Below are 15331 nucleotides of genomic sequence, written 5' to 3' on the forward strand. Positions count from 1 at the left end.
ACGGTACGGTAATATTTTTCCACGCGAGTGAATAGCGCTTGCAATAAATCGCTGTCATTTGCACAGCCCGCGATTCGAAGTACTCGCGAGTGAAGGGTATTGGATAGCACCACCCATTTCGTCACATGGAGAACCGTGTTATTTCATGTGAATAAGAAGCATCATTTCCCATGTTTGTCGTTCTCAATGTCATTGCTGAATATTCTGGTGTCATTTCAGATGGTACTCGCGCGCGCCAAATTCTATTCTAGATCTCTTACGATTTGCGATGGAATAATTAAGTTTACATTTCCGATAGTATAATTATTAAACTTAATGAAATTCTAATTGTAATTAATTGTGTAAATAACACAAGAAGTTTATAGAGCTCTATTAACGTTATAAATTGTTTGAAGCAATCTTAATTTGGTTGTTCTTGTTATTCAATTTTTAGATTCTTTTGCCGTTTCTTTAATTAACAAAGAGTGAAACGAGAACACTCATTCATAATTTATTGAATTGACCCCCGGTTTGCGTACAAATAGCATTGCTATTCCACGGACATTCATCAGACATTCCTTATATCCTGAAGACGAAGATTTATAGCTTCTGTTGTTTGAGAATTGAACCGACAAATGTCTTTCGTAGTCTTACACGCTTCTATGTCATGTTTGTGGCCATCATGATAATCATAAAAACATTTGAACTGAAAATTCTCTCTTGTTTTGCTTAATATCTTATTAAAAATATAAATAAATAATAAGTATATATTTTTATATATATATTTTTATTTATAAATATTTGTTCTTTTTATAATAAAAAAATATAAAAATGTTATAAATACAAAAATGTTATAATTTAATATTTAATTTCTAATAAAATGTAATGCAATCCATTGCAATTGATTGGGATTTTATGGTCTCCCAAGCTGATAGGTCAGGTTGGTTTCCAGCACGTCGAACACGTCGAACGCGTTGATCTAGATTCGCGTCCAAGGATGGCAATTGCGCCACGATTCCCAACGGCTAATGCGGATTCCCATATTTGCGAGGAACGCGAGTGAACGACAAAGTCACTCTCGTCTAGAAAGTAAACTTCACGTTGCCTGGGGGCGGCTACGCCCTCGAGTCTGGTCAAGCTTTAATTATTTAATTATGCTAGCAAAGGTAAAGTGGATGATCACGGAATAGAGGAAGAGGAAATCAAAGTAATTATTCCTGATCGAAAAAAGAAGATGCGAGGAATCGCTGACGAGATTCAGTTGTACGATTGTGAGAATTAAACAAAAAAAAAAATTTAAGAACGTTTTATTAACTTCAATATTAATTAATATTAATTTGTGTTTTTTAGAAACATAATAAATTCTTTTATATATTTCGAAGTTTGCTTTTTGCCTTATACATATATTTGATATTTTTAATATTTGTATGTAATATATTATAAGTTTTACAGAATAATCTTTTATCCTTCTACCTCTAATTTTAATTTTTTATATTAATTATTAATTGAAAGTAAAAGAGAGAGTTATGAGATTCTTGAAATTCTTGAGTGAAATTTAAGATTCTTTTAATGGTCATCCTTGACTGGAAATATAGAGCAGTTGTCTCGGCTTGGCAGACATAAAAACTAATCGACATTGCTCGTTACATTTAATGAAAATGAGGCGTCAATTGACATTCCAGTCTTCAAGATCACGACTTAGCGAACGCACCTGGAGATTTTTTTATAACTATTTTTTATTCTCTTTGCCTAAGAATACGGGACGTCTTACAATATACAATTATACAGCACTGGAATTTAAAGGTTTTCATTGAGTTGATGCAATCATTACTTTTAATGATTTATATGTACTTTATGTAATTACTACTTATTTATTGTTTATTTATCAGTATTAATTATTAATTTAAACATTATATTTGCGATATAATGTTTATATTTATATTAATTATATTGACTAAATTTATATTAATTATATTGATTATATTAATATATTGACAATTGCTTAATCTATTTTTTTTCGATTTTAAAACTTAAAGACTTATAATAATCTGTTGACTTTTCATCTCATTAAACATTATTCTAGACAACTGGTCGCATAATGAAATCGTGTTCGAGGTTGATTACTATGCTTCATTAATTTCAGCGCTTGTAATCACGTATCTTTTAGTACTAAAGTGCTACATAATTTTTTACATTTATTATCTGTACATTTGTTATATCTGTATATAAAGATAATTCCCTTATATCTGCTTCGTTCAAAGATTTTGTGATATAAAATAAGTTTTATGTCAATAGCGTCATTAGTTTTCTTAAAATAAGAATTTATATATTATGAAATATGCACCAATTGACTTTTAAATTTAATGTAGTAACATATAACGTAACAAAACTTGAAATAAAAAAAAACATATTCTGAAAAAATATATAAGTACTTTTTCTATATTTTCTGCTATGAAACTAAATCATGTACAATTTACTGCAATTAAAAATAATGAATCTCCGTTTCTTATACAATGAATGATCTATTACAATGAAAGTTCCTTATGTAATATCAATCTTACATAAAGAATCTCACCTGTCTAAACGATTTTTTCTCATCAGCAATTATTCTCGTTTTGGTGCGCGATCGCATTCGCGCTATCATGCGAAATCGCTTCTCTGTGCAATAGAACAGCGGCGTTACTATAAAGAGAACACAATGTAACATTACACAAGAGTGTCGTAAATATGGCGATTAATAACGAGCGAAATTCGAACAGCCATGCATCGAGATTGCATCCGTGGAAATTGGAAGAACGAGCCAAGATATAAAGCGATATGTTCGCGTTTGCTTGTTCATTCGTTGCTCGTTATCCATTTGTTTCAATTTCGATTTCCATAGTCGGATGCGTAAATTGTGATTTGCTGATAAATGATTCTTTCGATGATTCGCGTGTTTATTAATTGCAAATTGCGACATTCATTTTATCTAGACTTAGAGTTATGTTTTGCTAGCTGATTGCGTTTTCGCGATTGACTTTCGGCACACAGGAAGAGATAATACATGAGAATAGATAATTAGCTGCTGCCGCATATAATCGCTTCTATTGCGGAGACGGAAAGACTTTGTATTTGTCTTTTTGCTAAATGCATGCGGAATTATTCCCCAGAAAGAGAACATGAGAGAACGACATTGCTCATGAAGTAATTTAAGACTTTAGGAGATGGCATAAAAATTCTAGATTTTCTAATATTTTCTTGTACGTTTTGACATGTAGTTTTAAATAAATGTTTTGTTTTTGAAAATTATGAAAATAAATAACAAATATTAACATAGAAAATAATGATCCGATTAACGTATTACAAGCGAATTACGTATTACAAGCGAAAATTGTTTCACGTTCAGGAGATTGGTTTATCGAGTGCAGCGATGCACGAATTGCAGCAAAATGCGTTTTCCGAGGGGGAAAGTTTGAACGGTGCAGTGGTGCATAAGCGAATGGGGAACGTGAATTTTTTATTTTTTATTTTTTTAAGATTTTACCCACATATGTCAATTATCTAATCAAGCTGCATATATTGCACCTGCCAACTAATAAGAAACCACGCGATATAACGTAATCGCACGAAATTATACAGTAAAACTCATAGAGACATATTTTCGTGTTATTTCTTATATACTTTTACGTACTTATTATTTCGCTTTTTTATTCCGCATCATATTTCCACTCAGTTATTCCACTCTGTTCGATTTGCTTACATTCAGCATCTTCGTTTTCTCTCTTTTCAGCGCCAAATATATCTATCTCATTTTAAGTATAAAAAGTGTAAAAAAACGTAAGCAAGATCAATTTTGTTAATGTTTTACGTACAAAATATGTTATCACATAGCGTAAAGCTACAAAATGTTACTATGAATTGTTCTCTTTTGTCCCTACAGTATTTCTGAAATATTAAAAGACTTGTAAAGGTTTCTCGTTCGCAAAAATTCCCTTGGGCATTGCTACGCGATGCAACGTGAGCGTTGCATTAATATTTCTTGCACGCCCGCTGCATCGGCAAATACATGTCCGTCTCTCTCTCTCTCTCTCTCTCTTTCCGTCTCTTGTTCATCTGATCCAAACAGAGCGAACGTGAGACATTACAAAATAATGAGAATCGTTAAACTTTCCAAGTTTTGCAACAATTCCGCTGCACGACGTATCTACATCCACGTGGGGTTGTTCCGCGCATATACACTTGCGATAAATGCAACGAATCGTGCTTGGTCAGGGTTGCGTAAATCGCGTAGCGAGTACCACGGCTTTTATACTGACCGTAAGTAGGCGACCGTCGGCCACAGTTCTAGCGGGTAATTGCTAATCAGTTTGAAAAAGCGCGGTCGACGACGAAGAAACATAGGGCGTTCACTTCCACTGCTCGGAAACGACGATTTCGCGCTCGCAAAAATCGCACTAGTTCTGCAATTCGTGCTTTCGAAGGGAGTGAGAGAGAAGGAAAAAGAGAAGAAGCGAGAGGGAGTCAGATGTACTTAAATGTGACCCAGAACTAAATGCGTTCATGGCTATAACCACCTTTAGTAGTCAGCACTTGTTGCGAAATTAACGTTGCTCGTAAAGCGCGCGTCTATTAGACCCGAGGGTGAATGACGCACGAAGGGAAAATTGCTGGAACTGCTGTGCATTAAAAATTAAAAGACAAAGCTACTGCACATGAAATGTTTACAATTTCACAATGATTAGAGAATGTCTTTGTTTCAGAGAAACTCCAGTAAAGGGGAACAATTGTTATTTACTGTACGTTAAAACATAAAATATGAATTAATGCATAAAAGAAAATTTAATTAAAAATTTGATTCTCTTTCGAAATATATGAAATATCAATCTGTATTAGATGCCGGTGATACAATCGAGCATTTAATTAATTCGATATCGTTCTTTATGTATTAAGTATGTTAATAATATTAATAATAATATTTCTAAAAATATCTACGTTCACAAAATTATTTTTAAAATAATTTTTGTTAAATCTATATGAGGATAAATAAAATGATATGATTCTGTTTCTAAGATTCTATCAGAAATTATAAAAAAAGATTATTGCATTCGTAAAAAAATGGTCTTTATTTGTACATTATTATACATATTACCTAATTAATTTTTAACGAGCAAAAATAATTCTAAAAAGTTTTATTGCTAACCGTACGTGCAATTTCTCAGCGTAACAGAGAGATTTCAACACGAGGCCGAGATCCGGCATGAAACGAATGACTAGAAGAAAAAGATCACACGGTTTTCCTCGCGCGCTATTAAACGCTATTATTAAAGAAACGCAGATTTCGCTATTATGGAATTAATATACATATATAGAACGAAATTAATCGAGTCGAATGAAGAATGACGGATTTCACCGTCGTGAAATAAATATATTCCATGTTGAACAGTACTATATTCCGTATAAATTAATTTAACATAAATGGGAAGAATTTCATATTATGGAAAAGAAAAAAAGATTTAATTACGATTTCACGAAGAAAACGACGGCACACGAAGCAACTTGTAACGTCAACTTTATACGTTGCAATCGAAATGAGAAATCAATTCTCGTTTCGTTACGATTTTTTGCATGTTTTATTGTCATTCCCACGCGTCTTTTCCACAATGTATAGGCTTCATTTACTGGATGCAATTGCGAAATTCATAATAGAGTATGAGCGAACGTTTGATGTTGCGGAAACCTATTGTTCCCCAGTTCCCTATCGAATTCGCCTTAATTGAGATCCCATTAAGGCAAATTTTCCTTAAACGCTATTTCTCGCTGTGAAAAATCTAAGAAAAAACAGACGGGCGTCGTATTTTCTGTTTTAGGAGAATTATAACGTAATTGCAAGCTATTACGCGAGCCGTATGTCTTATTTGAAATAATTACAGCGGGGTATCGCGCAAAAAGATAGGGTTAATTGTTGTTTTAGTGTTACACAGAGTACGTCTTTTACGCAAGTCGCAAAGAAAAAAAATGCCCGAACATTTTCTTTCTCATAAACCTGCCTCTGCATTTTCTTAGAGTGTTACATCCTAATCAGCCGACTCCATCAGCACGCGTTACGCCCAGCGCACCTGCAATACACGGACTCCTTGCGAACGTTACTTGTTACATGCTGGGTTAGTAACCGCTGCGATTTAACATCGTGATTTCTGGATCTGGAATGATCGATCTTAGACGAGAATCAGAAATCAGCAGTGCTTATTAAGACAATTGTGAATATGTCGCGGCGCCATTTGTCAAAGTTACGTAATTCCTTCGTACAAGATGAACGAATCGTGAAATCTGTCTTTGACTTAGGAATAGATAATGTCTAATATCAGAAGAAATATAGTAGAAAACAAATTTTTTTTTTTTTAATATCGTATGGTTATTAAGAATGTTTATGATAACATGTAATAAACTAATGCAGTAGAAACAGTTTTATATATAGATTTTCACAAAAATACAACTTTCTAATTGTAAATAAAAATCTTTTTTTGACTTTGGAAACATTTAAAAGTTATTAAAGTGGAGTCACTCGGTGAGTATATAGTCCAGTTTTACTTTCCTTTATACGCATATATCTATTTGCTCATGTAATCTTGCGAAACGTAATAATTTAGTTTTATGTAAATCTACTTTCCCACGTAATCTTACGAAATAAAAGAATTCGTTATTTATTTTCAAATTTGTAAACTATCGATGGATTTGATAGCCGTTATCTTGTGTCGTAATCTACGTTCTTTGTTCGAACGACCTGCTTTTTCGTATGAATCAGACGATGTGCGCATTTTATTTCAAGTGCCCCTCTTCGATGGTCCATAATCCTTGAGCATCTTTAAGGATGTCGTTTTGACATACCGGAAATTACACACAAATCGTGATCGATTGGAACCAAGCTCCCAATAAGGGATCCGAAAGGGTCGCGCGATTGGTGAAAGGGGTCCGCATCCAAAGCAGTGCAATAGTCGGTACCCCCGCCTCATCCCTGGGTCCCCCTGGGACTGGGCAGGGCTCAGCTATAAAAGCATACTGCGTCGCCCCTCGGACACGTAGTGTTTTCCCGCGTAGCGCACAAGAAAAACTGTCATCACACACCATGAAGTTCTTCGTAAGTTTCTCCTCACAATAACGTGAGGAAGTAAAAGTTAAATCGTTGTGACCCGAAAATGATTCCCTTTGCGATTGATCGTGGGGATTCTGTTACGCAGTGTTGCACAAGTTCTGCATTTGCTTAAAATTTCTACTACATTTGTTTTGCATTACGTAGATGTAGATCACAACTACTTTATTTTACGTTATAAAATTATGATTTAGATATTTCAATTGATTAATATTACAAAATTAAATAAAAAAAAATAAAGAAAATTTAATATATATAATGTAAGTTATAATTTAAAATATTAATTATTTTATTATTACACGCATATTAATCTATATTAATTTGATTATGTTAAATTTAAATTATTAATAATTATGGTTCACATTGAATATTTTAATATGAAATCATTGTGTGATAATATTTCTATTATTATATGAAAAGAAAAAATTTTTCTTGAATGTATACTTGACATTCGTGATACATATTTATAGTATTTAAAATATATAATTGAACATTTAATTGATTTTTGTAGTTTTCATTATATTATAACATAAACATATTTTGAATATATTGTGAATATATATCTAATATTATTATATATTGCTATTGTGCGTGTGCATTATATCGCAACATTATATTGCTGTATTGTTACAGATTGTTTTATTTGCTGTTGTGGCGGTCGTCAGCGCCGGATATGAGGCAAGTACTTCATAATCATCATTCAAAGAAATTCACATAAATTTTATAATTTATAATTTATATTATTATTCCTCTTTGTTGCGTAAACATATAGTAACACTAATTGTATAATAACACCATGTAAATTATCTCTCAACTCGTTACTATTATTTCTCTGAATTTTATCTTTGTGATTAATCAAACTTTAATTATTTCATTCTTATTATTAATTTTTAGCAACTCTCGATGATTGTTTCTTCTTAAATAACTAAATATTCTTTGTTCTGAATATTCGAGCGACTCAAATCTTGATGAGAAAACACACTTTAACAAGGTATCTGTATAATTATTTCTTCTTAATCAGCCATTTTCAAATTTGTAGTTTTTTAATCTCTCAGTTTGAAATTAATCTCTCAAAAGTAAGTCGTTACTATCATTATTATCGTTCATCAAGCATGACTGATTTTGTCTAATTTCTTATATTTTGACATTTCAATTTTGTTTTTACTTGAACTTCTTTTCTATAAGATTTAATTATTTAATAAATGTATGCAACTCTAATAATTCTGAACGTTTAATAACAAATTCTTCTTTAATCTTTCTTCTCGTCTTTGCGGATGTTTCTATATCAAACATTATTCTCGTTCTATTCTTCGTAATTTTCTCAATCTGTAATAACTCCTCATTTCTTAAAACACCATCGTTGATTGATCAACGTCATGTGGACTACGGAGGTTCGTTCTATTTCTCTTCTGACAACCGAGTATCTTTAGACGTACTCGGCGGGAAAGTGACTTCACGTAACACCCGTGTTATCGAGGCGATTGATTCCGATTATATGAAAAAGACTGTTTGACGCACCTCAGATCGCGCAGCCCTGGGTGGCTCCTGTGGTGCACGCTTCTCCAGTGGTGCACGAGCCTCAGCCTTGGGTCGCACCCGCACCCAAAATCGTCAAGGTCGAAGCTCCCGTAGCGCACGGCAAGGTAATGGTGGTAGAAAATTATTCATCGAGAAGTCCATATTATGTTACGCGATAGATATCTAGTCACTTCTGTGGGTTTAGCAGGGCTTTAGCTGACTAGATTTATTGCGTGATGAAGGTAATGCACCAAGATAGTGGAGAATGTTAAAATAAAGTCGCTGTAATAATGAGGATGGAAAAATATTGTTGAAGTATTCATAATTTAAAAAGACACTTAACATTCAATGTACATTTGATATTAATTCAAATAAATGAGATATATAATATTTTTAATCAATTTTGAAAATTCGATTAGATGAATTAATGCAATGAGTAAGTAATAAATATTAATTATGATTTATTACATGGTTGAAAAATATTTGTTATTTGATAAGATGTTAATCTTGAGCGAGTATGGCTTAAGATCTCTAAAACAAGCACTATAATTACATAATTACAAACAATAGATAAGTAATAATAGTTTTCGGAAAATGTCAAACGAGATATCGAACAGAAATTGTTACTTCGTGTCGTTGATTATGCCTTCTCTTTCGTTTAATGATCGGCTGATTTCTAATGTTACATTACGTTATTAGATCTGATCAGTAGTTACGTATCTTTCTTGCTATACGTTGCAGCTATGCGTTGCAGCTAAACCGGCAATGAAATAGGTGTCCGCGATCGTTAACTAATTGGATTTCCTACTTAATCGAAGACCTATAAAGAGTCGGTGACGAAACCCGACTCAATTGCACCGAAATAATCGGTGCGGCAAGTCGTTACATAACGCTTGTTCCGCCTTCAAGTTCTCGTTGCATAATTAATGATAAGCAGCTTGGATTACCTTTGTTCTATTCGTTTTTACAAATACTTAGAAATTTGATTGTAACTGATATTTTATTGAAGAAAGTAAAATATCCTTTATAAAATTTTTTTGCATTTAAAAAAATAATTATTATCTTTATATTATTATAAATTTACAAAATTAATTATAATTACACAAAAAACATAACATACATAAGTACATAAAATTTTTAATTAAACTTTATTATTTTGTTTCTTAAAACTAAATTTATTGTTATTAATTTATTGTTATTATAATAATTTAGTTATTATGTATTGATTATAATAATTTAATTTGAATAATAAAAATTAATTTAATAGCTTTAACATTAATTTTTGTATAACTTATTTTTAATATTACTGGATATAAATTGCTTTCAATCGATTATAATATTTTTTTGCAAAATAATAAAATAATTCTAGAGCTGATACTTTATGGATCGATCGCATCTCGAACAAAATTGTATAGATGAATATTCTTATTTATAATATACATTTAATATATAATTAATACATAATATACATTTTTATTTTTTATTTAACATATTTTAATTCTTCATATTTTTAATACATATATTATATTGTTCTTATTATTTTTTTGATATAATTGATTATTTCTATTTTACGAATTGTATAATTATCCTAACATTTACAGAAAAGCAATATTCAGAAAGTGTCTAATAATTATTCTGAGCATAATGATAATATCATTTCATTATTATTTACAGCATGTCTACCACGCGCATTTCATCCCCCAGCAGCCCGCCATTCCGCCTCCACATCCGGGTCCCCTGCATATCAAAGGAAACGATCACGTCACTAGACTACATTATGATGGTCCTCATGTATCGCATCCACATCTCGTCGGCGTTGAGCATTATGCCCCCGCTCCGGAACCTGAAATTTCCATCATAAAGACTAAACACGGCTGGGATTAAGGATCCTGTATGACGATGCCTCTTGATTAAACCCATTGATCCAGAGTGGTCTATACTGGAATGGCACTCATCTCGAATCTTATTGATCAAAATAATGACAGCAGACAACTTCGTCGACGATATATATATATATTTGATTTTTCGCGAATCCAAATAATTTCAATTGAAGACAATCATCAAAAACAGCATCTCCGAGGAATTTTGAAATCTTTAGAAGAAACGAAAAATCGTGGACCACTCATGGATCGCAGACCAGGCAGCCAAACTTAAGAATAAAACAAATCCGTCTTGATTTTACCTTTAGAACTACATATGACACGCCTTACACAAATATACATGGACACGAATATCCGCATCTTTTTCTGTTCCTTCATCTTTCCCAACACCGAAATTCTCGTGCGGCAATTGTGTGTGATATGAAGAAGACATCATAACATCAAAGAGAGCGTTTTCCCTTTTCCCCTCATTTCTCGGATCCCGTCCTATTTTTCTTCACTGTCCGCACCAACACTTTTATTTATTTTCTAATAAAAGTTAATGTGTACGTCTTGTGATAAAACAGAAATTACGTTGTCGTTTATTCAATAACCCAGATCCATTCTTTTTTGTTACATTCTAACTTCGTTTTATTCTTATTTTTATACTTATTTTTATTAAGTCTTTTTCTTTTTTTTCATTTCTTTCTTTTCTACTTTCGAAAAGAGTGATAACGAATAGTTACGATAACCAAGTCGGAAGAAATAAATTCCAATATGATTACGTGTGAAACGTATGTAAGAACATAAATTGTGTAACATATTATTAAATGAGTACATGTTACACCGTTCTACAATTTTCATCTCAGCTTTTTTCAAGCCACATTATAAAGTCTCCACAAGATCAGTCAAGTGTAACAAGATACAGGCACTTGTTTACAAGTTAATATATTGTACGAGGTTGCGTTTAAAAGTTTATGAAAGTTTGCCTGTACTGCTTATAAACTAGGCCACTTTGCAAACAGGATTAATTATTATTTAATTAAAATTAAATTATTAGTTAAAAATTTGCTATGCAGCGTGAATTCGTTTTAATGAAATAATTATAAAATAATTATTATATTTAGCAACTGTTATGATAAAATAAGTTAATTTGATATTAATTTCAATACATCTCGACGCGTAAATTTTGTTATAACAAATGTAAGAAAATAACAATTTTACGTTGTAAGAAGAATGCACTAATAATAGAAGCCTACCTCTAGCTAGAAGAATGCAATATAATTTTTTGTTTCTCATTTTAAATTCATTCTTGATTTTTGCATTTAATAAATTATTAATCAAATCGTATGCATATATATTGTATAAATGTTGCTTGAATAGAACTAGGTAATTAAAAAATGAAACAATTAAAGCATTAAAATTATTAAATCATTATAATTGTTAAGCATTACAATTAGTTAAACCAATTTTACAATTAAAAAATATTGCTGAGAAATAATGAAACTTATGTATCTTAATATTTATACATATATGTATTAAAATTTATGTTCTCTGTAATCATAATAAAATCTATAATATACAAAATAATAATACAAATCATGCAATTTTCCTCTTAGAAAATTTTGATAAAATTGCGTAAAGGATAAATAAATTTTATAATTAAAATTAGATAAAAATTAATGTAGAGCTAATTTCTGCTAATGCAGAAATAATTTGAAAATTAAGTTATATGTATATACACACATAGATAAGTCTATCTCAGATCATAGATCAGATCTAAATCAATTCTTCTACGAGAATCTTATGAGAAACGCTGTAATTCCTTAAAAAAAAAATCTTATCGATTGCGTGAATTATTGTCGATCTAATCATTGTAATTTAACATCGCGATCTAACACGCCGTTCTTTATGCAAGTAAAGCATATTTTATCTAACATTCACATTTACATATACATACCCACTTATCGATTATTGTGTAAGATTAACGATAATCATCTATTTGATGGTCCACATCTCATGATCTTCAGCATCAGTATCTTTAAGGGTGACATCATTGATATCGAAAATATTGAAAGCGTGACAAGGTGTGACGTCGCGGTTGGGCGGGCACCTAACAAGGGGGCCCGAAAGGGTGTCGGTCGCGTGGTTAGTGAAAGGGGTCTGTGCGACGTACCCCCGCCTAACGCCCTGAGAGTGGGTCTGGACTTGGGCAGGGACCTGCTATAAAAGCATACTGCGTCGCCCCTTGAAGACATAGTGCTTGCTAGTGTAACGCAAGAAAAACCATCGCTCGCCACCATGAAGTTCTTCGTAAGTTTTTCCCTTCACTCGCAACGACTTCGTCGACGTTGATTTCTCAGTTTTATCTTCAACTTACATGCTTTTATCTGTATATAGAATTTACATTACATTTATGTAAAGAAAAATATTAAATCTTGTATACTTAATTATTTAACTAATTTTATCTTATTTAATGTATCGTGTTAAAATTGTATATCTTTTATTTGACATATTTTATTTTACTTGTATTTCTTCTGAGTTTTTATTTGTCTGGTGGTATATTATTCTTTCTTTTTATTTATTTATTTATTATATTGTTATAGGTAGAGTTAATTTTTTAAATTAGAACTTGTCTAAAGTTTTGAATATATTATGTTTTATTATTATATTAAATTTTTATTTTTTGTGTGTTCTCTTACAGATTGTTCTGTTCGCCATTGTGGCGGTTGCCAGTGCTGTAAGTATTTTATAATTATTATTTTAAAAAGTTTAGTTTTAACAATATTCCGTAAAACTTTTCTCTTTATTCACATATCTGGATATTATTATTTTATCGAATTCTAAGTTAATACGCCGTTTATAAATTACAAATTACATGCTATCAAGAAATAATCTATTATAGAGAAATGTATAATTTTACATTATAATTATCTAGTTACAAATAATTAAACAGTTACATAATATAACTATTTTCTAACAAAATATTAAAATATTAAAAATTAATATGAAATTAATAGAAATGTTTTAAGATAATTAAACGTAAAGCAACAGCTGAAGAGTATCAATATCTATAATCCTAGACTTATCATTAAATTTTCTGCTTAATTAAATCTATTATCTCGATGTCGAAATCCAGCCGCAATTGTATCAAATTGATCACGCTCATTTGTGCAATTTCCGTCCCGAAGTCCCTATTATCCAAGCTATAATACTCTCTTGCATTCACTCGCAATTTCGTAATGGGAGACTATGTTTCCTGGAAATTTTTTGAGATTATTAGATTTTCCGATCACTTCAGTTACGTAATAGCATGGATAAGTGAGAGTAGTTACTTTAGAGATTAATAAAACATCTTGTCTTCTTTTATGTTTAGGGCCACTATGCGGAGCACATCCATGTCAATGGGCAACCCGCCATTCCGGCCCCTAAAACTCTTCCGCTCGCCCTCCACGGTAACGACCACACCACCCGCCTTCACTACTCTGGAACTCATATAGGGCACCCGCACTTGGTGGGAGTCGATCATTACATCCCGGCGCCGCATTACGAGCCTCAGGTCGCCAACGTGGCCGTCCACGGACACGGACACGGCTGGCATTAGATCCCATCACCTGAGCCAGCAGACTCGCTGGTCTGGAGTGGTCCATGCCGAACGCGTCATCCTGAGGTTGATATGAGGCAGCAAATCAGCGACCACCACGATTGGTGAACGAAACAACGAATGAAATCTTTGTCGAGAGTTCCTTCTTTTGTCTCTTCGGCAAGACGTTTCAATTCTGCGAGATCGCTCGCCGAGGATTATGGATATCTGGCTTCGATGGTCGAGGATCTCCTGTCCGAGGGTCGAGGATCACGGAGGAATACCGTTGCGAAAAAAATTGCAATATATTGGCAGATCGAAATGGAATTCGACTGCCTCAGGATAGCTGCCATGACTTGGGCCACTCCCAAGGACCGTTCCCAGAAAGACCAGGCAATCAAACTTGAAAAAAGCCCCTCCCCCCGACACTCTCTCATCTTTTCGTTTTACCTTGACGCTACATATGACACGCATCGTATGAACATTGATGAACAATTGGGTCCTTTCGTCTATTTCCATTTTCCATCTCATTTCGTCAACATCAAAATTCTGTGCGGCATATTAAAGAAGAGACCATAACATCATGCGGCCATTTCTTCCTGTCCCCACTATTCGTCTTCCGGCAGCAATTTTTATTTATTTTATAAATAAAAAGTCGATTTTTACGTCTTGTGATAAAATGCATCGTTTGTTTTTTATTCGATTTCACCCCAAGTACATATCTCTCGTAATTGCAAAATATCGCGTTACGTCATGAAAGTTATTTAACTAGATCACATATGTAAGATTAGATTAGAAAAAAACAAAATGCCATAATGATTAAAAAAGCAAATAATTTTAATACGAGAGCTAGATTAACCAAAGTAAAAAAAGATATTAAAAGTAAAACTGTATTAATCTAAATAAAACGAGAAACAAATTCGCGGTTTGTTTGATATTTATTGAGGTTTATTGGATTGGAAACTCATTGAGAACTGCTAATGGTGCAATATGTATCAAGCAAATCATGCAAAACAGCTCAATAGCGGGCTTGTGAACTCTCAGTAACGGTCAAACAATACGTCAATTTCGCGTAGTTAACTCATTAATGTTGCTACTCAACTGTATTTCATGGTTTCGACTACGTAATTCGATTGCACAAACTGATACTGGATTAATTTAACAAAGTGCACTTGAATAAACTGATCGTAATATTTATTCAATGAGTACGAGTGGCTTTAATATTCTTGTCTTATTCATTCAAGTGTATAGTTTTAAGGATATCTT

General features: G+C 32.4%; 2 protein-coding genes and 1 long non-coding RNA gene across 3 annotated transcripts; 2 read left to right on the forward strand and 1 right to left on the reverse strand.

The window, feature by feature from the left end:
- The first annotated feature begins 7003 nt into the window (after nucleotides 1–7003).
- LOC105145562 (uncharacterized) lies at nucleotides 7004–11072 on the forward strand. The gene is made up of 4 exons (XM_087405140.1): nucleotides 7004–7093; nucleotides 7739–7783; nucleotides 8629–8748; nucleotides 10298–11072. Exons 1-4 carry the CDS (start codon nucleotides 7082–7084, stop codon nucleotides 10505–10507), a joined length of 387 nt encoding a protein of 128 aa, XP_087261266.1. The 5' UTR covers nucleotides 7004–7081; the 3' UTR covers nucleotides 10508–11072.
- A 1619-nt stretch (nucleotides 11073–12691) lies between these two features.
- LOC105145539 (hypothetical protein) lies at nucleotides 12692–14745 on the forward strand. Its single transcript, XM_011055164.2, has 3 exons — nucleotides 12692–12795; nucleotides 13187–13222; nucleotides 13859–14745. Exons 1-3 carry the CDS (start codon nucleotides 12784–12786, stop codon nucleotides 14084–14086), a joined length of 276 nt encoding a protein of 91 aa, XP_011053466.1. The 5' UTR covers nucleotides 12692–12783; the 3' UTR covers nucleotides 14087–14745.
- LOC147910046 (uncharacterized) lies at nucleotides 13274–13955 on the reverse strand. The gene is made up of 2 exons (XR_015544743.1): nucleotides 13818–13955; nucleotides 13274–13741 (listed from the first exon to the last, which is right to left on the reverse strand). It is a non-coding gene; the product is annotated as an uncharacterized LOC147910046 (long non-coding RNA).
- Nucleotides 14746–15331: the final 586 nt, after the last annotated feature.

The sequence above is a fragment of the Acromyrmex echinatior genome, chromosome 4, assembly GCF_024713525.1.
Source record: "Acromyrmex echinatior isolate Ae372 chromosome 4, ASM2471352v2, whole genome shotgun sequence".
Taxonomy (NCBI): domain Eukaryota; kingdom Metazoa; phylum Arthropoda; class Insecta; order Hymenoptera; family Formicidae; genus Acromyrmex; species Acromyrmex echinatior.